The sequence below is a fragment of the Harpia harpyja genome, chromosome 14 (genome assembly GCF_026419915.1).
Source record: "Harpia harpyja isolate bHarHar1 chromosome 14, bHarHar1 primary haplotype, whole genome shotgun sequence".
NCBI lineage: Eukaryota > Metazoa > Chordata > Aves > Accipitriformes > Accipitridae > Harpia > Harpia harpyja.
The window spans coordinates 15,503,504-15,526,550 of NC_068953.1; the positions used below are offsets into that span (position 1 = coordinate 15,503,504).

The 23,047-nt window shown below is 61.6% G+C and overlaps 3 protein-coding genes across 7 annotated transcripts; 2 read left to right on the top strand and 1 right to left on the bottom strand.

Moving 5' to 3' along the window:
* The first annotated feature begins 9 nt into the window (after window positions 1-9).
* UNC45A (unc-45 myosin chaperone A) lies at window positions 10-7,375 on the top strand. 3 transcript variants are annotated; one of them, XM_052808609.1, is made up of 20 exons: window positions 10-168; window positions 417-575; window positions 1,226-1,262; window positions 1,368-1,543; window positions 1,652-1,744; window positions 2,017-2,184; window positions 2,461-2,629; window positions 2,893-3,063; window positions 3,194-3,365; window positions 3,596-3,896; window positions 4,079-4,173; window positions 4,253-4,394; window positions 4,588-4,728; window positions 4,930-5,057; window positions 5,266-5,332; window positions 5,519-5,632; window positions 5,996-6,111; window positions 6,223-6,340; window positions 6,435-6,590; window positions 6,838-7,375. In XM_052808609.1, the coding sequence occupies exons 1-20, from the start codon at window positions 157-159 to the stop codon at window positions 7,096-7,098; spliced, it is 2,796 nt and encodes a 931-aa protein (XP_052664569.1). In that variant the 5' UTR covers window positions 10-156; the 3' UTR covers window positions 7,099-7,375. The 3 variants fall into 3 exon arrangements, with proteins under 3 accessions (XP_052664569.1, XP_052664570.1, XP_052664571.1); XM_052808610.1 differs by lacking the exon at window positions 417-575; XM_052808611.1 differs by lacking the exon at window positions 10-168 and having other exon boundaries at window positions 436-575; window positions 1,349-1,543.
* A 34-nt stretch (window positions 7,376-7,409) lies between these two features.
* Window positions 7,410-15,580, top strand: RCCD1 (RCC1 domain containing 1). The gene is given in 10 exon segments (XM_052808624.1): window positions 7,410-7,622; window positions 8,011-8,371; window positions 12,967-13,051; window positions 13,053-13,089; window positions 13,289-13,393; window positions 13,506-13,663; window positions 13,854-13,883; window positions 14,147-14,310; window positions 14,312-14,687; window positions 14,689-15,580. Coding segments are annotated over 10 exon segments (1,587 nt in total). The 5' UTR covers window positions 7,410-7,459; the 3' UTR covers window positions 14,797-15,580.
* Window positions 14,526-22,969, bottom strand: PRC1 (protein regulator of cytokinesis 1). Of its 3 annotated transcripts, none has more exons than XM_052808622.1 (14): window positions 22,564-22,969; window positions 22,268-22,400; window positions 21,686-21,808; window positions 21,084-21,317; window positions 20,831-21,001; window positions 20,426-20,575; window positions 20,003-20,150; window positions 19,717-19,853; window positions 19,330-19,425; window positions 19,031-19,177; window positions 18,494-18,595; window positions 18,025-18,135; window positions 17,358-17,543; window positions 14,526-15,870 (listed from the first exon to the last, which is right to left on the bottom strand). In XM_052808622.1, exons 1-14 carry the CDS (start codon window positions 22,662-22,664, stop codon window positions 15,793-15,795), a joined length of 1,917 nt encoding a protein of 638 aa, XP_052664582.1. In that variant the 5' UTR covers window positions 22,665-22,969; the 3' UTR covers window positions 14,526-15,792. The 3 variants fall into 3 exon arrangements, with proteins under 3 accessions (XP_052664582.1, XP_052664580.1, XP_052664583.1); XM_052808620.1 differs by having other exon boundaries at window positions 18,485-18,595; XM_052808623.1 differs by having other exon boundaries at window positions 17,435-17,543; window positions 18,485-18,595; window positions 22,564-22,968.
* Between the last annotated feature and the right edge of the window lie 78 nt (window positions 22,970-23,047).

Sequence of the window (23,047 nt, forward strand, 5' to 3'; positions counted from 1 at the left end):
CACACACGCACACGAAGTCGCACGTGGCTGGTGCCGGCACCGCCGGGCCGCGGGGCGGCGCTGGAGGCTCCCGCCCCCCTCACGTGACGCGGGTGGTGGCGTCCAGGTTCCCCGGGCGATCGCCGGTGACGTCGCGGGTGCGGTGAGAGAGGCGCGATGGAGGAGGTGGTGAGTGAGCGCCGGGGCCGGGGCCGGGGCCGGGGCCGGGGCCGGGGCCGGGGCCGGGGCCGGGGCCGGGGCCGGGCCTGGCGTGACGGGGGGCCGGTGCTCAGCGCCCGTCCCGGGGTGGCCGGGGGCGGCGGGGCCCCTGTCCCAGGGGCCCATCCCCGGGGCGGCCGCTTGGGGGGGTCGGGTCAGGGCCGTGCCCAGGTCCCACCCCCCCCGGCACGCGTGTCCCAGCCGGTGCCCGTCGGCAGGTGACGGCGGGGCAGCTGCGGGAGCGGGGCAACGCGCTCTTCCAGGCGGGGGACCACGCCGCGGCCCTCGCTGCCTACACGCAGGCGCTGAGCCTCTGCGACGGCGAACCGGAGCGAGCCGTGCTGCACCGCAACCGGGCCGCCTGCTACCTGAAGCTGGTGAGAACGGGGCGGGTGTCTCACCGCGGGGTTCCTGCGGGAACCTGCCCGGCTGCCCCGGCCTGCCGGGGCTGTGCTGCTGGCAGCTGCCCCGGCCCATCCGCCTTCGCCGGCTGCGCTGGGAGGCCCTGTCGGTCCCCGGGCAGGGCGCAGTCGGTCCCGTGTTTCCTCCGTGCACCTTTTCTCCTGTCCCTGCCCGCTGTCCCGTGCTGCCTCACCTCTTGAGTGGACTGTCAGGGACAGGGCAGGGCAATTCCATCCCTGCCTGGGCTGTGTGTATGCGCTGGGGCTGTTCCCCAGGCAGTCACAGCATCTCTGATCTCCCACTGTAGAACTGTTTCTGAGGTAAGGGGGAACACAAGGAACTTCAGGGGCTCAAGTAGACCGGGAGCACTTGAAAAGCATCGGGGACCCTAGGGCTCCTCAGGGACCCCACGAGGGTTGCGTTTTGGGAAGGACAAGATGTCGTCTGGGCTGGCTCGCTGTCCTCAGTGATGCTGTTCCCATCCTCAAACCGCACAGTCCTTTTCCCTGCTCTCCTTTCTAAAGCGGCAGGTGCTGCATCTGCCTGCAGCAGGCTGGGCTGAGCGAGGCCTGCATGGGCAGCGCATCAGGTGTTTCCCTCTCGCTGCCTCTCTCTCTCTCTGCAGGAGGACTACGCCAAGGCAGAGGCTGATGCTTCTAAAGGTACTGTCAGCGGTGGCTGGCAGGGGACCGGCCTCTGTGCACTGCCCATCCGGGCAGACCAGAGCAGCCGAGGGGCTTTGCAATAGATCCCCTGCTTGTCTGCAGCCATTGAAGCCGATGGCCGGGACATGAAGGCACTGTTCCGCCGGAGCCAGGCACTGCAGAAGCTGGGCCACCTGGACCAGGCTGTCAGCGACCTGCAGCGGTGCGTGAGCCTGGAGCCCAAGAACAAGGCCTTCCAGGAGGCCCTGCGCGCCCTGGGGAGCAGCATGCACGAGAAGGTGAGCGGGGAGGCAGCGTGGGAGCTGGGGGCTGCTGTGGCCCCCCTGTGCATGTGGTGGACTGAGGAAAGTGGTAAGGGCTGAGCCACTCTTTCTGCTCTCTCTCAGATGAAGACCATGTCCTGCACGGACTCGAAGGTGGCACAGATGTTCCAGATCTTGCTGGATCCTGAAGAAAAGGATGCAGACAAGAAGCAAAAGGTCTGAACTTGGGAGAGGAGGGCAACGTGGCTTGGTTGGAAGGCAAGGAGGGGAGGAACGGTATTCCCAGGTCAGCACCGCTGGCTTGAACGGTGCTGCCCAGTGGAGGCCGGGCCTCCTGCCAGCAGAACGTGCTTCCCGGAGATTGGGGGCAGAAGACAGGTGCCTGCAGCCATGCTGGCTGCCCAGCCGGCTCCTGCTGGGGGGTTCCCTGTGCATGGTGGGCTGCGTTCTGGTGGGCAGGTGACCCAGACGAGACTCTCCTTTCCCAGGCTGCGCAGAACCTGATTGTGCTGGCACGAGAGGAGGCCGGAGCAGAGAAAATCTTCCAAAGCGATGGTGTGCGGCTCCTGACGCAGCTGCTTGACACGGTTAAGGCTGACCTGATGCTGGCGGCCCTGCGCACCCTGGTGGGGCTGTGCTCTGGGCACCGCTCCCGGGTAGGTCCCGCCGTAGCCCAGCTCTCATGTGTGACAGGGCCTGGCCCAGGGGAAATCAATGCTGGGGAGGCTGCAAAGCGCGTCAGGCAGGGGAGTGTCGCTGGCTTCTGCCTGCGGCTGGCTGCAGCCCCGCTGAGCAGAGGAGTTCTAAGCTGTCACCTGCCAGGCCTGAGTTTGTGAGAGCCTTGTTGTGACAGGGAACCATCCTGATAAGGTGCTGGGGAGCGCCAAGGCTTCCCCAAAGTCTCCAGCAGACAGTTGTGCTTGTACCTGCAGACCATGGCCATCCTGGCAGAGCTGGGGGCCCCTCGTCTCTCAGCGGTGCTGGGTGTGGAGCACGAGCAGGTTTCCCTGGCTGCCTGCAACCTTCTGCATGTGATGTTTGATTCCCTGAAGGAAGGGCTGCAGAAGGACTTCCGTGGCAAGGAGGATGCGGTGGTGCTGGGTGAGTGCCTGCTGCCCTGGCTGGCTGGCTTGGGGTGGGGAGAGCACTCCGGGGAGGCGCTGAGCTGCAGGGGGTTTGTCTCCTGCTGCCCGCCTTTGTCACTGCTCCCTGCCACGGAGTCAGGGCTCTGGTCCAGGGCTAATATGAGATTGAGCTGGGAGGCAGGAGTCCCTTGTCATGGCAGCAGCTCCTGCCAGCCTTACCACGGCAAGCTTGAGGCTGTGCCCAGGGTGCTGACTCCTGGGCACTGTCTCTTCTGGAAGATTCTTCCAAGGACCTGAAACTGTTGATCAAGCACCTCCTGGAGCTGCTAGCGCTGGAAGGGGCTTCTGCGCATGGCCGTGACAACGCCCTCAACCTGCTCATCAAGGTGGTGCCCAGGAAGTCACCAAAGGAGACCAACAACAGCATGAGCCTCTGGGTGATCGACCAGGGTGAGCAGAACAGCCTGCAGTGTCCCGCTGGGGCATCGTGCCTCTCTGCCTCAGGGTGCTGTGTGCCTTGGTTCCACCTGTGCGCCCCATTTTGCTATTCACCGGGTGTTTGATCTCCATGTCCTCCTAGGCCTGAAGAAGATCCTGGAGGTGGGAAGTACTGTGTGCGGCACCCCAGGCAGCCTGCCCGTGACAGAGAACAGCCGGATGAGTGCCTCGGTTCTGCTGAGCAAGCTTTATGACGACCTGAAGTGCGATGCCGAGAGGGAAAACTTCCACCACTTGTGCGAGGACTATGTGAGGTGACCCAAGGCGTCCATGGGGGCAGAGCGGGGGTTCAGTCTCCTACAGCCAGGAGCCTTCTGGGGAAGTAGCAGCCCCCCTATTCCCAGACCTTTTCATTCTTAGTGATAAAAGCAGATTGCAGACCCACCAGAGACACGCCATGCGGGGCTTCAGTGGAGGGGGCCGTGTGTGGCTGAAGGCTGTGGGTGGGCTCAGCCTTATCCTTCCTGGTGGTCTTCCCCTGCAGGAGCTGGTTTGAGGGGCATGAGCTGGCTGGGAAGCTGCGGGCCATCCAGACGGTGTCGTGCCTGCTGCAGGGCCCCTCGGATGCTGGGAACAGGGTGCTGGAGCTGGAGGGGATCATGGACAGCGTGCTGTCCCTCTGCGCCTCCGTCTGCGAGGCCCACCAGCTGGTAGCGGTGGAGGCGCTGATCCACGCTGCTGACAAAGCTAAGCGTGCCTCCTTCATCACCGCCAACGGTGTCAGCCTGCTCAAGGAGATCTACAAGCACAGCGAGAGAGACAGCATCCGCATCCGGGCGCTGGTGGTGAGTGCGCCGGGAGCATGGTGGGATGGGAGGAGCAGCAGCTGTGCTGAGCCCTTGGGTGGTGCTGGGCGGGCTGTGGCTGCAGGGCCTGCAGCGCTGTCCCCTCCCTGCTGGGGGTCTCTCAGAGGCACCTTGGGGTGACCATGGCCATTCCTGCTCTGACGCCCTGCTCCGGACTGCAGGGACTCTGCAAGCTGGGGTCCGCTGGAGGCACCGACTTCAGCATGAAGCAGTTTGCTGAGGGCTCCACAATGAAATTGGCCAAGCAGTGCCGCAAGTGAGTGCTGCCAGCTGTGGGGCACAGGGGAGCCGGGCAGGGTGCCCCACAGTCTGGGCTCACGGGGCCCCTCTCCCAGGTGGCTCTGCAATGAGACGATCGATGCAGGCACACGGCGCTGGGCAGTGGAGGGCCTGGCCTACCTCACCTTCGATGCGGATGTCAAGGAGGAGTTTGTGGAGGACAAGGCAGCGATGCAGGCCATGTTCCACCTGGCCAAGGTGTGTGCTGAGCGCCGTGGCGGCAGACCTGGGTGGTGGGCACCATGGCACTGGGGAAATGTGTCGGAGGGGGTTGTGGGGCTCACGCTGTGGGGCTGGGGTGTGTGCAAGGGGCCCAGTGGTGCTGGGTGGGCTTGAGCTCTGGCCTGTTCTCTCTATCGTGGGTGTGATGGGTGCCGTGTTATCGCTGCAGTCAGAGGACAGGAGCGTGCTCTACGCCGTTGCCTCCACGTTAGTGAACTGCACCAACAGCTATGACCATGAGGAGCCAGACCCCCAGATGCTGGAGCTGGCCAAGTACGCCAAGCAGCACATTCCAGAGCAGCACCCCAAGGTAAGCAGGGCACGGCTGTTCTCAGCAGCTGCTAGGAGCCCTGGCCCCAGAGGAGAGCACGTGGGTGGGCAGAGCCTCAGGTCCCGAGTGGGGACAGGGCGACCTTGCAGCCTTCGGGGTGAGGTCGGAGACCTCGCAAGCGATGGCAGCAGGTGGCAGGCTGGTGGCACTAAGCTGAGCGGTGACCTGCCTCTGGGACAGGACAAGCCAGACTTTGTGAAGTGCCGGGTGCGGAAGCTGCTGACGGCTGGTGTGGTGTCAGCTCTGGCCTGCATGGTGAAGAGCGAGAACCTGGCACTCACCAACTCCTGCCGGGAGCTGATCTCCAGGTATGGGTGTGCTGGGGGGGTGGCAGGGAGGGAGCTGGGTTCTGAGGCTGCCGGTGCACTTACGTGCCTGTGGTGAATGCAAGCTCCCAAGAGCAGAAAGGGGGTGTCTGGGAGTCTCGCATAGCCTGCGCCCACTGCGGGTGTTTGGGTGCTGCTGGGACCCACTGCGGTATGTCCCTGACTCCAGCTGCTCCTGCTTTGTCCCTAGGGTGTTCTTGGCGCTGGTAGAGGAGGCAGAGGACCGGGGCGGTGTGGTTGCGCAGGGAGGAGGCAAGGTGAGGGTACAGGCCCTACTGTGCTGCCGGCCTGCGCCACGTAGTGGGCTCTGGGGAGGGCTGGGGCTCTGCGGGGGTGGCACTTGTTTGGCAAGGACCGCACTGGCTCCCTCGTACAGGAGACTTGGGGAAGCTGAGGCTGCTGTGACCTGGCTGCAGGACTGGCTGCTGTGTCTCTGCATGCAGGCTCTCATCCCACTGTCCCTGGAGGGCACCGAGGTGGGGCAGACCAAGGCAGCTCAGGCCCTGGCAAAGATCACCATCACCTCCAACCCAGAGATGGCGTTCCCTGGAGAGCGGGTGAGTGTCACCGCTGTGGGCTGGGGGTCTGCCAAGCAGGGCCCCTGCAGTCGGGGCTGCACAGGGGCTCGCATGGGAGCAGCAGCAGGGACAGGGCTGCGGCTGGGGCTGAAGGCCACAGGGCTGGTGAGCCAAGGTGGGATCTGCGCTGCAGGAACTGCCAGCATGGGTTTCCCTTTCCCTGGGGTGTGGGAGGTGGCAAGATCCCTGGTGTTCCCTACAAAGGCCCAATGGCTGAGGCCTGACCATGGGAGCAGTTCTGCCTTTAGTCTGGGCTCAGGGCTCCCTGTGCCCCCTTCTCCACAGGGTGCAGAGTCCCTGCCCCTCGCTCGGGGTTTGAGCCCTGCACTGCCGTCTCCACAGATCTACGAAGTGGTCCGACCCCTGGTAAGCCTTCTGCACCTTCAGCGCACAGGCCTGGAGAACTTTGAGGGGCTGATGGCATTAACCAACCTGGCTGGCATCAGCGAGAGGCTGCGGTAGGGGCGGTGGGGCCAGCATGGAGCTGGACTCAGTGGGGGGAGAGAGGGGGCTCTGGCCTGGAGGTGTGCTGCCCTGGGCAGGGAGTGCTCATGCACACCCCGCCGCAGGCAGAAGATCCTGAAGGAGAAGGCTGTGCCCATGATCGAGGGGTACATGTTTGAGGAGCATGAGCTGATCCGGCTGGCTGCGACAGAGTGCATGTGCAACATGGCCATGAGCAAGGAGGTGAGGGCTGAGCCGGGGTGGGCTGGGCGTCTGCGCTGGGCTCCCAGCTCCCCAGAGCCCCCCTCCCGCTCCTCCTCCTCCTCCTCCTCTGCAGGTGCAGGAGCTGTTTCTGGCCGAGGACAGTGACCGGCTGAAGCTGATGGTCCTGTACAGTGGGGAGGAGGATGAGAAGCTGCGGCGGGCAGCCTCAGGGACCCTGGCCATGCTGACCGCCCTGCACCCCGCCATTTGCAAGCGGATCCCCCAGGTGGTGAGTGCCTGGCAGTGGGGTGGGGGCACGCGCCACCCCCTGGGACAGCACCCAGTGTCCTATATTCCCTCCCACTCCTGTCCTGGAGCTGTGTCCCGGTGCTGGCCCTGGGAGAGGGGGGAACCTATCCTGACCTCAGGCTGATTCTGAGCCAGGGCTGGGGGTGTTGGGGGCCAGCAGGGCTGCGGGGAGCTGGCCCCCCCTCTTGTGGGGGGCAGTGCTGAGCATGGCCCCGCTCCCCCCGCAGACGGTGCACTGGCTGGAGATCCTGCAGGCCCTGCTGCTGAGCCCTAGCACGGAGCTGCAGCACCGTGGGGCCGTGGTGGTGATGAACATGATGGCGGCCGAGCGGGAGGTGGCGGAGCAGCTCATGGCCAGCGAGATGCTGGAGATCCTCTCGGTGCTCGCCAAGGACAAGGACAAGCCGCGCGTGGCCCAGGCGGCCAAGGAGAGCCTGGCGCAGGCGGTGGCTTATGGCCTCATCAAGCCCAACCCCGGCCAGGAGTGAGGGCCTGGCGGGGGGCTGCCCGCACACGCTGCTCCGGGCTGGTGCTCGCTCACTGCCCCGGTGGGGGGGCTGCCGAGGGGGGGTCCCGGCTGCCTGCTGGGGCTGGCACACGGCTGCCCCGGGGCCGCGGCTGCGCCCGCCCGGTGCCCCCGGGGCGAGGGGGAGGACGGGGCTCGTCGCTGCCTCTGCCACCGTCTGCCTTAACCGGGGGGGCCGGGGCCCTGCACGGCGGCGGGCCCGCCCGGTGACACCGCACTAAAGCTGCTCTTGGACCACGGCCCGGTTTCCGTCCTTCCCTCCCGCTGCCGCCCCGCCCCCTCCCGCCCCGTGCAGGCCCCGCCCCGCCTCCCCCCGCCCCGTCATGGCGGCTCCGCGCCGCGCCTGGCTCGTCTTCGGCTTCAGCACCGAGGAGGCGGCGGGGGAACTGGGGCCGGGCCCGGGCCCGGGGCCGCGGCGCCTGGAGTCGGGCCCCGAGGGGATCCGCCGCGTCTGGCCCGCCTGGACCTACGTGGTCGTGGAGACCGGTGAGCGCCCCCCGGGCCGGTGCCCCGGGTCCCCGTTCCTCCCGCGGTGCCGGTGCTGCCCTGTGCCGGCCTGGCGCCCGGTTCCCCCTTCCGCGCCCCCCCCGCGCTGCACCGGGACGGCGGGGTCTCCGTTCCCCGCGGCGCCGGTCCCCTCGGTCTGTCCTGTCCGCCGCGTCCCCTGACGTCAGTCCCCCGGGATGGAACCCCCACCCTCCCACGGCGCCGGTCCCCCCGGGATGTCCCCTTGCCTCCCCAAGCCCCGGTCCCCCCGGGGTGTCCCCGTCCCCCCTCCCAGCGCCGGTCCCCCCGGGATGTCCCCCTCCCAGCGCCGGTCCCCCGGGATGTGTCCCCCCCCCGCCCCCCGGCGCTGACGGTCCCGCTGCGGCAGGCGCGGGGCTGGAGGTGCGGAGCGCGGGGCTGCGGCGACGGCTGCCGCCGGGCTGGACCGAGGCGCTGCCCTCCGAGACCCACCTGGTGCTGCGGGGACCGGCGGCGGCCCGGGCCTGGCCGCGGGCGGCGGCGCTGCGGGGAGCGCTGCGGGGAGCGGCCGCCTGGAGCCGGGCCCTGCCGGCGCCGGGGCCCCGCCGCCCGCCGCCGCTGCCGCTGCTGCCCGGCGGCTTCGCCACCCCGCGGCCGCCCTTCTTCGCCGCGCTGCCTGGGGGGGTGCGGGTCCGCCGGCTGGCCCTGGGGCAGGAGCACGTCCTGGCGCTGGGCGCCGCCGGGGAGGCCTACGCCTGGGGTGGCGGAAGGTGAGCGCCGGGGGGGGGTCGAGGGGGAGTCGAGGGGGTGGGTGCAGGCGTGGGGCGCGCCCGGCCCCGCGGGAAGGGTGCGAGGGACAGGGTGGGGTGCAGGGGAGGGACGCGGGAAGGTGGTACCGAGGTGAGAAGGGGATGGGGGGGGACGGGGGGGTGCAGGAGGAGGGTGGCAGCGGGTTTGCCGGGCGGTTAGGAGGGAAGGCAGGAGTGCTGCGGCGGGAGGGGGGTGTGGGATGAAGGACATAGAGGGGGAGGTGATGCGGGAAGGGATGCTGAGCGTGCTGGGGGGGATGCAGCGAGAATGATGGGGGGGTACAAAAGGGATGCCAGGGAGGATGTGGGGGATGCAGGTGAGAGGATGTTGGGGGTGTGGAGGGGTGTCACCCCAGGGTCTGAGCTCTCCTGGTGAGCTCGCAGGCTTAAGACAGACCGGTTGGAGTCTGTGTAGTGTTGATTGATTAGTCGATGTGGTAAAATAATCTAATAAAGTGATTATACGATCAGTAAACTAATTGACTAGTAAACACACCACATCATCCTGTTATTCTGTGTGGTGTTGCGCATAATTACTGAGCTCCAATTAAGAACTCTTAAGTCCTCTTGATGATATACAACTGCTGTTGAGTTACAGCCCTTTCTCCTTTCCCTCCACCCTCCTGCAGTGCCTGGGGTTAGGCTGCAAGTCTGTCTCTCCTTACCTTTCCATGCTGCTTGCTGCTACACCTGGGGGGGGCTCAGGGTTAGGGTGTGGGGGTGCAGCAGGGACAAAGGTGTTGGGGTGCAAGCCCATCCCTCCTTACCCTCCCACGTCACTTGGCATTAGTCCACCCCTCTTGGCTTAGCTCTCCCACGCCACGTCTTCAGGCCAGCAGTGTGATGGAGGGGGGCTGGTGGGTCACTCCCATGCTCTTCCCTGCTGGTCCCAGTTTTGCTACTTGTACCCGAATTTGGCATTTCTCACACTATCACTAAGCAATCTCAGCCCTGTACATCATTGCTGATGTAGCGGGTGCGCTCTCTGTGAAGGGTGCTCCCTGCCTGCCCCTGGCTGCCCACCTCCCCCCTGCTGCACAGTGTTCACCCCTGTGCTGACAGGATCTGGCATTTGCCCAAGCCAGGTCCTGCTGAGCACCAGCATGTCCCCCCTGGCACAGGCAGCCTGGCTCATGGCTTCTGGGGAGCCCTGGCCCTGCTGTGCCCACCCTGCCTGCGCTCCCATCCCCGCTGGGTACCCCCTCGCTGGCCCTGTCTCCTCTGTGGGTGCTGGGGCTGTGGTTTCTGTGGGGCCACTGGCTTGTGGCCCTGTCAGGGTGGCCTCTGAGACCACTCAGGTCTCTGCGTGACCCCTGATGTCCCTGCGGTCTCTTCTTGCTGAGTCTGCTGTGGTTTTCGTGGTACCGGGGCACGTACCCTCCTGTCTGGTCCTGCAGCACTGCTCCTGTGGTGCCTGGCCCGATGCGTGCAGGATGATAAAGGAAGGTTGTTGCAGCACTATCGGCACAACCACGGGATGCAGTATCAAGTATAACACAGCCGCAGGTTTTGGGGACTGTCCCATAAACCTGTCACACCAGTGACGTACAATTGGCAGTTCACTCTCAGTCCCCATTTGAAAGGTTTTTATTCTCTAATGCACTTGCTAGGCCTGTTGGTTTTCCACTCTCAGCTTCTCTCTGGGTGCTGCAGTGATGTCGGGATGTTTCACCGCGTCAGGCTGGCTGGGTCCCTGGCTGAGGTTGTTGATGCATCAGCTCAGCACAAATCTCTCTTTCCTGTGGGCGAGTGATGGCCAGGTACCGTGTCTGTTCTCTGCCTTATCCTCCACCCAGCTGCTTCAAATCAGTGTAAGGTTCAGCTCCCTCTGCTCCTGCTCCTCTGTAACATGTCACAAAGGCAGCCACCTGCAGTCAAAGATCAGTTTGTTTCTGAGATGGTCAGTGGTACCACATGTCTGTTAGCACTTCAGTACAAGATCCCTCTGCTAGGGAGAGGAGTAAACCCCTTGGGAAAAGCATCAACCCCTGACACCCTCTTTCACTTGCCAGCAGTTGCACTTGGGTGCAATAAATAACCAGCAGGATCATTCGGTTTAGTCTCTTAAAGGTGTTCTCTGTTAGCTCAGGGTTTGCTGCCCTGAGCACATGCTGCCCTGGCTGCCCCACATCCAGTAACGTTTTCCCAGAAGATGATGGAGGGCGCAGCTCCAGGCCATCCCTTCTCTGGATCGCGTGATTTCTACTGCGTGGCGCCTGCCAAGGGACTCCTGCTTCTCCCTTTGCTCCAAGGCTGAGGTGTGGTTACGCATTTGGCAACACAAGGTGCCGGCTCCTACCTGTGCCGCTGTTTGTGTCGCTTGTACACAGCATTGCAGCCCTCGTGGCTGCGGCTGCTCCGAGTTCCTGCCCTGTCCAGCACCATCAGTTCTGGCACAGTGGGCTAAATGCCCCTGGGGCCACAGCACACGGGGATGCATCCTCTCAGACCCAGAGCTGCAAAGATGTGCTGGGAGCCACAGGCTGTTAAAGCCCCGTTACTGTAGGGCTCGTTTCTGGGTGTAGCTGAGGCATCGCTGGGTCTTGTCACGCTCTGACACCACCCCCCCCACCCCCCCTCTCCCCGCTTGGTAAATCCATTGGTTTGCATCTGTACATCCCCAGTACCACAGATGTCCGTGTGAGGCACCATGTTGGGATGCCAGTGCGCGATCAACTCTGAGCACAGTAACTATTAGTTGTTAATATCCATAGGGTGGAAGGGATTATGTGTTCCTCTTTCTTTGCTACTTATGGAAAACAAAACCACCAAAGACTGACGGTTGTACTCAGCAGAGCTGTGTGACTTGGCCCATCGCCCTCCCTCAGTGTATCTGATCGGCTCAGGAGCATTTTGTTCCCCCGTTCTCTGTTCATTGCTGGCTGGGGTCTTGGCCAGCTGGTCCTCACAGCAAACCTAAAACTCAGTGTAAATCAGCAGTTGCATTTGCAGACACTGTATTATCTTGTCCTTCTTGCTTTCCCTCAGAGGAAAGGTTTCTACACTTGTGAACGTGTATTTTAGGATTAACATTTTTGAAAGAAAACTAAATGCCATGGTTAAGCTTCTCTCCATGGCTGAGAATCCTCCAGCATGTCCCTATGCCGTGTCCCACAGTGTCACAGCTCTTCTGTATAATGGCTCAGCGCTGGCCCTGCTCAAGCCTTCGTAGCCCCTTTCTTTCTGCAGGCTGTGGTTGCCTTTCCCTGCTCGGGCCAGGAGCCCCATTCCCCACTGCTGCAAACACTTCCCTGTTTGATGGCACTCTGAGCTGCTGCTCGGTGCCTGCAGCTGAGCTTGGGGCCAGCCAAGAACCAGCTCTGTGCTTAGCCCTGCTGGGTGCATCTCTTCGCCCTGGCTTTCTGCAGATATCCCTGTGAAGGAGAGCAAAAATACTTTCCAGTGTTGTTGCATTAGCACAGTTTTTGGCATCCTGTTCCGACACTTTGATGATCCCCAGGACTCATCTGGTCTGTGCAGCTGAGCTGTTTATTTTACCTTTCCAACTCTTTCAGCTTTTTCAACAGCTTTGACAATTAAAGCCACTGGTACGTTATATTCCACTTGCTCGCCACCAACCCTCCCAGTCTGTAACTGTCACGGTTCCAGTCCTGTGCGTAGGATGCCTGCACTGGGCATCGTCCTCCCACCAGCACTTGGCTTTTCCCTATTTCTGGACTCGGCTCCTCCTCTCAGCCGTGGCCATTCCTTCAGCAGCTCAAGCTCTGCCACCCCGAATGGTGCCAGAAGCCATGTGCACCTCATCGCCTTCGGCCATGGCTGCTGCCCCTGGGGCTGTTTGTGTCCTTAGTGCTGCTGTCAGCACCGGTGATGGCACAGCTCGCCCACGCAGGGTGGATTTTTCATGTGGGGCAGCTGCCCCACAGCGTGTGTGTCTGGGTCCTGCCCTGCGTAGCCCACATGGGCCTGCCCTCCTTTGTGTGCCCACCATGTGAAACGCTTGTCGTGGCAATTGGTGCCCCCCCACCCCCCACCCCGGAGGAGCCCTAGCTTGTCCCCTCGTGGGATTCCCCCCACTTTCGCTTTCAGACTTGGGGGCCAAACTGATTGCTGCCACTGCGCTGTTGATTGCTGGCTCAGCACAGCCCAAGTGAGCTCAGCAATCAGTTGGCTGAGCAACGGACTGACTTGTAAACACATTTATCAGTTCAGACTTGTGTCATTCGCCGCACCGTTGCACAGCGATTGCACGATGACATGGACTCCTGCCTCGTGTTGTGCAGCTGCTACTGACCCACAGCCTTGCGTGCTGCAACCCGCCCACTGGGCCCCAGGGCCACTGAGCCCCTGCCAGCCTCCCATGGCCTGGCACCAGGGTGCAGGGGTACCCTCCTTCCCCCTGAGGCTGGGCCCTGTGTCCCCACTGCACCCTCCCCGCCATGGGGGGGTCCTGGGGGGCCGGGTCGTGGGCAGCAGCAGGCAGGACGGGCTCGGTCAGGACCGTGGGCTCATGGCAGGGCTGGGAGGTGCAAGGGCTGGAGGGCAGTGAGGTGCGGGAGGTGTGTGTCTGTCTGTCCATGTGTGTCTCCCCACAGGCACGGGCAGCTCGGCCATGGGACCCTGGAGTCAGAGCTGCAGCCGCGGCTGGTGGAGGCGTTGGCCGGTGTGCCAATGCAGGCGGGTGGCGGCTGGCGGGTGGCATTCGGCCAGCGTTAGCGGTGAGGGGCTGTGCTGGGTGCAGGTGGTCAGGGCGGCCAGTGGCAGCGTATGGCCCCGGCAGGACCAGTACCCCCGTACTGCTGCCCTGTGCCATGCACGGTCGGTGCTGGTGACCCCAGAGCACTCAGCCGCTGCCAGGGGTTCAGGGCTGAGCTCTGCTCCAGGGACATCCCTGATGTGCTCCCCCCCACCCCACAGAGACAGGAGACCTCTACGTGTGGGGCTGGAACGAGTCCGGCCAGCTGGCTCTGCCCTCCAAAGCGCTGGCGGAAGAGCAGGCACAGGACGAGGACCCGGGTGCAGGTGAGGGTGCGGCTGGTCAGGCCAGGGACAGCAGGTGGTGCCAGGACCACAAGCAGTGCTGGCAGCTAGGTGTGGGGCTGGTGCAGTTCCAGCCTGCTGATGATGTTGGTAGGGCCCGGTCGTTCCCGGGAGCTGAGGGTCGGTTCTTCCCCAGGGGATGCTGAGCTGACGCCCCACCAGGAGCAGCTGGCTGCTGAGGACACCGCATTCATTTCCATCCAGGCGTTCCCGGCATTGCTGGATCTGCCACAGGACCTGGAGGTCAGCAAGGTCAGCTGTGGGTCCCGGCACACAGCCATCATCACACGTGAGTGCCTGGCTCTTGCTGACGGGGAGGTGGGCAGCACCCCTGCTTTCGGTGCTGCCCAGGAGCAGGGGGGTGGCCAACACGGCCCGGGGTTCACCAGGACCTGTCGGGGCAGAGGTGGGTGCTGTCTGATGGGTGCTGTCCTGTTTGCAGGAGGTGGCGAGCTCTACACCTGGGGCTGGGGTAAGTGATGTCTTTGCTCTGGGACGGTGCAGCACCCCCCAGGACCAGCCTTTGGTTTCTGCTTCCTTACCGTTGGCTGCTATTACTTGTATAACGAGTTATTTTATCAGGGTGAGGTTTCATAGCAGAGCAGTGCCACAGGTTCCTGGCTGGAGCCATTTGGGGGGGGGGGGGGGGGTGCTGCTCTCACATTTCCTCCCTGCCCCCCCAAGGCCTGGGGAACCCTCACCCTGTAAGGGTGACCACGACTGAGGTGTCTGCAGGTAAATACGGGCAGTTGGGACACAAGGACAATGCCAGCTCTGACCAGCCACGCCGCATTGAGTACCTGGTAGCCGAGGGGTTGCAGGCAGAGGAGGTGGTGTGTGGGCCCTGGACCACCTACATCTGTGTGCTGGAGCCATGAGAGCGCCAAAGCCCCCCACTGTCTGCAGTGAGGAAGACACAGGCAAGCTCTGCTCCTGCGTGCCTGCTGCTAGGACCAGCCCCAGCACCACTCTGCCCTCAGAGATGGGGCAGGCAATGCGCCAAGACAGGATCTGGCCAGGTTTAGCCCACAGGGAACTGAACTCACACACTGGAACTGGACTGGCACCTGACCCTGCCCAGGCTGCAGCTGCACAAGTGCTGAAGACAACCACGGGAAAGGCTGAACATATTTATTACATCTACTTTTCATTACTCTACATTACATCTACTTTACTACTCATTACTCTACATTTACTTTACTACTTTCATTACATCTACATTACTACCATAGTAATGGCTGTGGTGGTGCTTCCTGTTGCATACAAAAGACTGTCCCCAGTCCCAACCCCAGCTAAAAGCTATGCCCAACCCTCCCCAGCTGCAAGGCCATACCGGGGGAGCCTTTGGTCACCCCACAGATACACAAACAGCAGCGGCTATATAAACATATACGTATTATTCCATTGAACAGTATATACAGAGTTACAGAACAAGGGCACAGAACCTGGAGAATAAATAACAGCAAGTGGGGGACTGTAGTGATAACAAGGTGCAAACTAGTCACGATCAGGGACAGACACATACATACAGAGCTTTGTTAACAAAAGTGCAAACGGGCCCCGCAAGCTGTGCCCAGGGCTGTGTCATACTGCCAAAGCACTCAGCTCCCTGTCCTCTGCTAGATCAAAGTGCGAGGGAGGGCAGAGGGCAGCACTGGACGGTGCAGACCAGGTCCTGGGGTAGGACAAGCTGGTCTCCTTCCCAAGGGCAGGGAAGAAGGCCTTGTCCCACTGTAGCTCACTTCCTTGCTAGTAATGTGTGCTCAGGCACTCGCTGCCACAGGCTCTGCGTCTCCACTGCTCGGGGATGGGGCAGAGGGAGCAGCAGGATACAAGGGGTCAAGCAAAGTCTGCTAATGGAACCTGAGCTAGAGCAAGCCCCCACTAAAACAAGCCTGCTGTGATGTTGAGAAAGGAAGATGCTTATGGACAATAGCTACAGCAATATGGAGGGTAAAAAAGCCTCTGACAAAAGGCACTAAAGCCATAGGTCCTGTCTGTCCCAGAGCATGCTCAGCAAGGCAGAGCCCCTGTGACTGAGCACCGATGCTCACCCCAGCCAGCCGGGCTGCAGCAGGAGCCAGCACCCACCCCTGCGCTACCTTAACACAATCTTTAATCATAAACAATTGCAAGAATTCCCTAAATAAAAGCAAGTTTTAAAAAGTGTACTTTTCACACCCTACCCCATTAGGCAGAAACACACCCCCCCACCCCCCCCACCCCACAGAGAGCCAGGCTGGCCAGAGTAACACCTGGGACCCAGGTAAAAGTTAAACCTAGACCATGGGACCCTTTGAGCACAGGGAGAGCTGTGTAACACTCTGCCCGAGCAGCGACTCACTACGACTACGAGCAGCTGGAACCTGGCAGGCAGCAGCTCAGCAGAAGGCATTGGTGGTGGTGGAGTTCAGGATGCGGGAAGTACTGTCAGACCTGGAAGCCTTTGAAAGTTCGCGCTGTGGAAACAAGAAGCAGGAGACAGGGATGAGGGGACAGAGAGGGCAGCTGTGCAGATGGCAGCAGGGACAGTACTGTTGCCTCGTGGCTTTGTGGGAAAGCAGGACCAGCTCCAGGCTGGCAAGAAGGGCAGGCCAGCCTGCTCCTGCTTGTTTGTTTGAGCTCCTCCCCCCTGCCCCTCCCACTCTCTTGCTTCAGAAGAGGACAGGAAAACATTAGCATCAAGTAGCTGAGAAAGAACTAGGAGCCTGTCAGCCTCCCAGAAGCAGGAGTACCCATTACCCAGACAGCCCCAGGCTGGGAACCACATCCCTCTCTCCTGCAGCAGGCTGTCTGTCCTGGGAAGCACTGCCAGATCAGTAGAAAGCAAACAGGCTGCCCCTCGGCAAAGGGAGGGCACGCAGGAGGACAGGGACAGCCATGCCCAGCTGCTGGAGGAAGGGAATACCTAGCAGGAATTTGCCTCCATCACAAACCAGCACCCTCCTGGCCCTGAGGCTGTGCACAAGCCTGGAATCACAGCCCAGCTGCAGGGAAATCCTCAGCACAGCCCTAGGGACACACAGGGTGCACCACACACCAGCTTAGCTGCCACAAGGAAGAGACGCTCATGGCTTTCTAGTGTCAGAAGATGTTAAAGCTTGGGCTCAGCCCATCCTAATAGAAGGGCAGAGGCTGCTAAGGGACCTCCAGCCAGCCAGAGACAGCAAAGTCCTGTCCATCAGCAGAGAGTACCTTCTTCAGCAGCTGGGGCAGCTCCCCAGGCTTTGCTCACCCAGCACACCACAGAGACCAGCAGAAAAGGTGGGACAGATGCCAGGGTCCCTTTGCAGGCTCAGCTCAGGGGGGACAGCAAGCAGTGTCCGTGAGTCCATGCAGGCAGCAGGAAGAGGCTTCCCCCCCTTGGGGGGTCAGGAGCCCCTCCCTCCCCTCTCCCACTGACCAGGTTAGGACAGTGAGAGTGCTGCTGCTGCCAGCTGCCCCGGCCACCATACTGCAGCCCCTCAGAAAGGCTGGGGAGCATCATCACCCCCAGAACATGCTGCAACAAGTGACTTGGACCCCAGGGGTGGTCAAGCTGCTTGCTCAACCAGCTGGAGACAGACCCACCTCAGGAGAGTGGCTGCATCACTGCAGCGGGGCTGTCCAGGGGGCCTGGGCCATGTACAGCTTTGCCCCTGCACAGGGCTGGGAGATTCCCCTGACATCAGCATTTCTCTTGTGTTTGTGTCTGTTCTCCACTGACCTGCTCAGGGCCTTTGTGTGACCTGAGCAGTGCTTGGCCTCAGCCACCAAACCTCAATTTTAAGTTCTCGATGTAGGGCCGACAGATCTGCTGTCACAGGCACTGGCAGGAACAGCCCCTCTGCACGGGGACACCAGGAGGGCTGTGCAGAGCTGAGTCCCTTGGGGTGCTCTGGGAGGGGGGGAGCACACCCCCTGTGCTGCCCAGTGAGGGGAGGTGGGTTTAGAAGAGGTGAATTACCGCAAACTCAGAATAGGTGCTGGCAACAGAATTAACGCTGTGGTTACGCTGGGCAGGGGCTGTGGGGGTGCACCCACCGCTCAGGGTGGTTCCATTCAGCTGGGACACGTTCTCCTTGTTCCGTTCCCTGTATCCAGGACGAGGGGCCTTTGCAACTGCACGGATGGGGGTCCGAGCCTGGCCAAACTACAGGAAAAAGTGACAGTTAGACAGGACACAGGAATTAAGTAGAGCTAGGGGAGCTGTGCTGGCTTTGCTGCCTGTCACTCTGCAGTGCCAGAGCAGTTTCAAGCTCCAGGAGCCCTCCAGGGTCTAGGGCCCAATTCTGATCCCAGAAACATACAACACCACACACATGTTTTGAAGGTCCCCCAAGCTGCAGGCTCAGCACAGAGGAACAGAGGTACGCTAGAAATCTGGGCTGGAGGAAGATTTCCTGAATGCTGATACTACCCTACTCCTCCCTCAGGTCCCAGAAATATCCTGCCAGGATCACAGCAGCCTAACACAGCAGTCTATGGACAAACAGGGGCTTTTGCATGCCAGGAGCTTGGCAGGGGAGGCAGTGAAGCACAGTGTGACAGCAGTCAGAGCTGTGCCATTCCAGCTCACTCATCTCCTCCCCAGCTCATCCTGCTGGGCAGGGACACCCTGGAAAGCTCCTTACCTTCCCTCCGGAAGGCGGCAACCGAGATATTGGTGAGTGGTGGATGGTTCCCCCAAAAGCTGAACGAACGGTGCTGTTGGGTGTGGCGCTGGAGATGGAAGTGCCATTGAGCTGAGGGGAAAAGCAGAGCACATGTTACACTGGGAGGAAGCCAGCGGCTGCACCGTGCCAGGGAAACCAAGGTGGAAGTCCCAGCTGCACAGAGCCTTCTGCCTCCAGAGCACCACAGTGCAACAGACCCAGTTGTCCCCAGGGAGAACAGAGTAGCAGCCTGGGGCCTTTCTCTGCATCCATTACACTGCTGCAGCACCCCAAGCCTTCCCTGCATCTCTGCATGGGACCAAGGACAGTCCAAGTCAAGGCACAGCTCTAGCCTAGTGACAGCACTCAGGTCCCAGCAGGGTCCCAGCCAAGCACTTGGGGTCCAGCACATCTACACTGCTTCGCACAGACAGTTTACCTTCCTTACTTTGCCAGGCGTGTGGGGGCCGAGCACCCGGTGCTTGACGGGTGTCCGTGGGGTGCTTCCATACATCATCTCTGTCTCAATCTGGCGGCTTTTCTTCAGGTGCTGTGTGAGAGATCTGCACTTACAAACCAAAGCACAACAGCTGTGCAGAGCTGTGGAGCACCTGCTTGCCACTGGCTGCCAGGGGAAGGGCAGGCTTCTGCCAGCAGGCAGTGCCCTGCGCACATATCCGTGGCATGGCCAAGCAGCAGGTATTTCAACAGAGGTTTACAGGTATCCAGAACCAAGCTGCAGTTCTGGCACAGCTGGGGCCAAGAAAGGGGCTCAACACACACAGACACCAATAGCAATGGACACCAGTCCCACCATCAAAGAAAGGTGACTGCATGCAGAGCTGCTTCCAGGCAGAGAGTGAGGAGACACAGAACCCCAGGCAGCAGCTGGGGCAGTTTCCTCACCCGTGCAGAGCAGGGCCTGTGTTCAATGCAGCAGAGGCTCCTCCAGGTCAGGAGGCAGCACACTTAGCTTCGCACTCACCCGCTCCTTCTTCTCTTTCTCTTTCTCCAGGCGGTATAGCTGCCACTGCTCCATCACGTACTCCATGAACTGCCGCCCCTTCACCAGGAAGGTCCCCTCGTGCTCCTGCTTCCAGGCCTGGACCCTGCTCTCCAGCTCCTCCTGCAGCTGATCAGGACACAAGGGCAGTGTAGAGAGGCTGCCCTCCTGAACGTGGGCATCTCCACACCCAGAGATATCCCTTGCTGGCTCTAAGTGCTGTGCTTTTCCTCAGTCAGTGCTACCCGGGACTACAGTATCTTCTCCAGGGCTGAACCTACCTTTGAAAGTGTCTTCTGCAGCTTTGCACGCTGCTTCTCTTCTTTCAGCAGATTCCCCCCACGGTTGGCAAAGCGACTGGGGTCAGTTGCTTTCCTCTAGTACAGAAGGGAGGTCAGGAGAGAACCAAACACACTAACCAGTCTCACAGCCCAAGATACACCCCACAGGATAAAGGCCCTGGAGGAAGCCATGCCTGCTGCACAGCCCCCCATCACAAACCATACCAGTGCTCTACATACAGCACCCCATCCCCTCACTGACCCACTGTGGCTTCCTAGTGCCTCCCTGGTCTTTCCCAAGAGCACTTTGCACATGGCAGCAGAGGCACGCACTGCTCGGTGACCTAGCACTGAGCCAGGCGGAGCACGTTCCTGCCTGGACAATACCTCCAGCTCCAGGAACAGCTTCCAGTTCTCCTCCCACTTCTGGACAGCCTCAAACAGATCTTTGTGTGTTTCATAGTAGCTCTTCATCTTCCCCACCTCAGCGTCGTGGAGCTGAAGCAGGGTCTCTGTATAGTCCTCTGGAGAGGATACAACAGCACACTCAGGAGGCACCCGGGATCCCCACACCCCTGTGAGCTGAGGGCAGCCTTTCTCAGCAGCTGGCCTGCCAGCAGGCAGCTTGCAGCTCCCACAGGGGAGTCAATGACCAGGAAGAGCCAGCACCCACCATCGTAATAGGGGCTGAAGCCTTCCCTCTGCTCCTGACTGTAGAAGCATTTGTCCCAGTAGTCAGCCAGCTCTGCCCGGATTGCCTGAATCACGGATTTCATGTTCTGCAGCTTCAGCTCCTCCAGACGGTCCACTTCCAACTGCAGCTGCCAACAAGATCAGAGCACAGACTCAGAGAAGGCAGCATGAGAAGAAAAGGAGCAGAACAGGATTTATATTCTGCCTAAGCTACTTTCCAAGATGAGGCAGTCACCAGCACCAACTCCCAGCTCCTCTACCCGCGAGGGCAGGATTTGGCCTGCTCACCTCACACCTGACTGCTGGAAGCAGCTCCTCCATTCTAGCTGAGCAAACAGGAGCGTGAAACCCAGAGTTGCTGCTCCCCAGCCCTCCCCCTCCAAGGGCACAGGAGGGTCCTTACAGCTTTCCTGGTTTTGGCTCTGGACCCAGTCATGTGCACTGCAGAAGACTCTCTCTCCTCCACAGGAACCTGCAGCCTTCCCCAAAGCGCAACGATTCTGGAGCGCAGCTCTGTGCACACAGCTTCATTCAGGGACTGCCGGGCTTCCAGCTACAGAAGGGAAAGCACAGGCTCAGCGCCAGCACAGCCTAGCCCAAAGGGCACGAGTACACCATTTGCTCTACTGCACCTAGTAAAGCCACTCACTCATCTTCCAAGATCTCCTTGCAAAAGCTCCCAAAAGGATGTTCTAACACAGTCTTGCTGAAAACCAAGCTGTTGCTCTTTACATTGCGATGCCAACTGCTGCCAGGACCCATCGACAGCCTCCACAGCAAGCAATGCTGCCTCAGTGTGTCAACATACCTGCTGCAGCAGATTCTGGAGGGCAGCAATGTTGTCCATGGACAAACAGAAGGCTTCCTCGTCCTCGCACACCACATCCCGCTCAAAGCTTGTGTCTGGAGTGTGGTCCAGCTCCTCCATGAGGAGGATGATTTGCCGCTTGCTGCTGACAAACTCTTCTCGCCTTTGCTCCTGGAGGTGACGAGCAGCATTAGAAACCAGCGAGCACCTTGCGTGCCACCCTCGGTGAGATCCTCACCCCCTCTCTGCTTACCTTCTCAGCAGTCAGGGAGGCCAAGTGGCGCCTGTAACGATCCAGGTCCTCCAGGCTGGGCACGGCAGTGCTGTCAATGCAGAACGGGGTTGTGCAGAGGATGTCACACAAGTCTCGATCTTGTTCTTGCAGGGTTTTGAGCTCCTGCTTCCTGTCCCTTTTCTGCTTTAACATCACTTCCACGCGGGTGCGCAAATTCTTCTCCATCTGCAGAATAGTACTTTCTTCCTCTGCCTAGAAGAGTACAGAAATCAGTGCTTTTCTCCACAGCTCTCGCAGACCTGACTCATATATTTAGGCTTCTTAAACAAAGACCTGGGACACAAGCCCTTGTTCCAAGCAAGATGTTCCCCAGGAAGGTGCAAACACAGCAGCAATGCTCAAAATGAGATGCTGCAAGACACCTGGCCTCCTCACAACCATCTCTCAGCGCCCAATCTGCGAGGACCCACAAAGCCTTTGGCTCTACCAAATGTCAGGAAAAGTGGTTTTGAACAGACGCTTGCCTTGCGAGCTCCAGCCTCACCAAGGCACCCAGGCAGAGGCCAAGCAGTGGAAGAGTGTTGCCAGCAGAATCCCAGGAGCGAAAAGCAATACCTTACCTCAAAGGGGTCCAGCTGGAGCTCCCTGCAGAGGGTGTCAAGCTCCTTCCGACACAGGGCAATGCTCTTCAAGAGGCGCTCCTTCAGGCTCTCCTCCTCTGCAACCATCATGTCCAGGAGACTCTGGCACAGGCACAGTTAGAGAAGCAGGTCCAGGGGATGGAAAGTGAGAAGGGAGCACGATGGGAGACTGGGCAAGCCACTGGGACCACAGCTAGAGAACTGCTGCTAGGGCCCAGCAAAGAAAGGGCCAGCAGAAGGGCAGGCAGCACGGGGTGCCCAGCAGGACCAGGCCGCACAGGGCAAGGGCAGAGGCACAGCGACATCCCCAGGTGCCCCCAACCCAAGCAGGGACCTCCGGGTGCTCCCGCTAGACCTGGCTGGCCCTGTACTCGCAGCCTGGCCCGGAGGGCCCTGACAGAGCCCTTCTGGGCGAGCTGCTGCCAAGCTGCCCTGGCCCCGGGCCGGGCCGGGGGGGGCCTCTCGCTGCAGCCGCAGGCCCAACGGCGAGCGTGAGACTCAACGGCGGGCCCGGGGACCGCCCTGTCCCGGCCGCCGGGGATCCCCACCCACGGCCCTCACCTTGATGTGCTTCTTGACGACCTCGGTGCGCTCCAGGCGCTGCTCCTCGGGGATGCCGATCTCCTCCCAGATGTCCCGCAGCGCCGCCATGGCTCGGTTCAGGCACGACACGGCCTCGGCCGCCAGCACCTCACTGAGGGCACCGGGGCCCGCCGGACATCAGCAGCCGCCCTCACTCACTCACTCACTCACTCACTCACTCTCTCCCGGCCCCAGGTCCCCGGCCTCCCGTCCCCCTGCCCCGGTCCCCGCCGCCCCTGTCCCTGCTGCCCCGGTCCCGGTCCCCGGTCCCGCACCTCTTCCTCATGGCGACCACTCCGCTCTGCATCCACTGCTCGCTCCGCGGATTCAAACTCGCCTCCCGGACGCGCTCATTGGCTGCCGCGGGCGACGCCATCACCACACGCTCCGCCCACAACCGCCACTCGGGCCACGCCCTCTCCGCCAACCTTCTCTTCCTACCCGCCGCTCTCGCGACCGGTACCGCCCCAAGCCGGCCGCCAGCCAATAGCAGCGAAAAGCCTTCAGGGCTTCTAACCAATCACAAGCGAGACCGGCGCCGCTGTGTCACGGGTAACGGCACCCCGCCGCGAGGCGCTGGGCGCGCGCACTCAGGATTTGACAGCAACCACGTGACCTCGCGCGGACGCCCCCACCCGGGGCGGTGCCCGACCGCCACTGCGCATGCGCCGCACCGCCGCCGCGGTTCCTCCCGCGCCCCGGTCCGCCATCGCCCCCGGCCCCCACCACACAGGGGCCTCCGCCGGGCCCCCGCCCGCC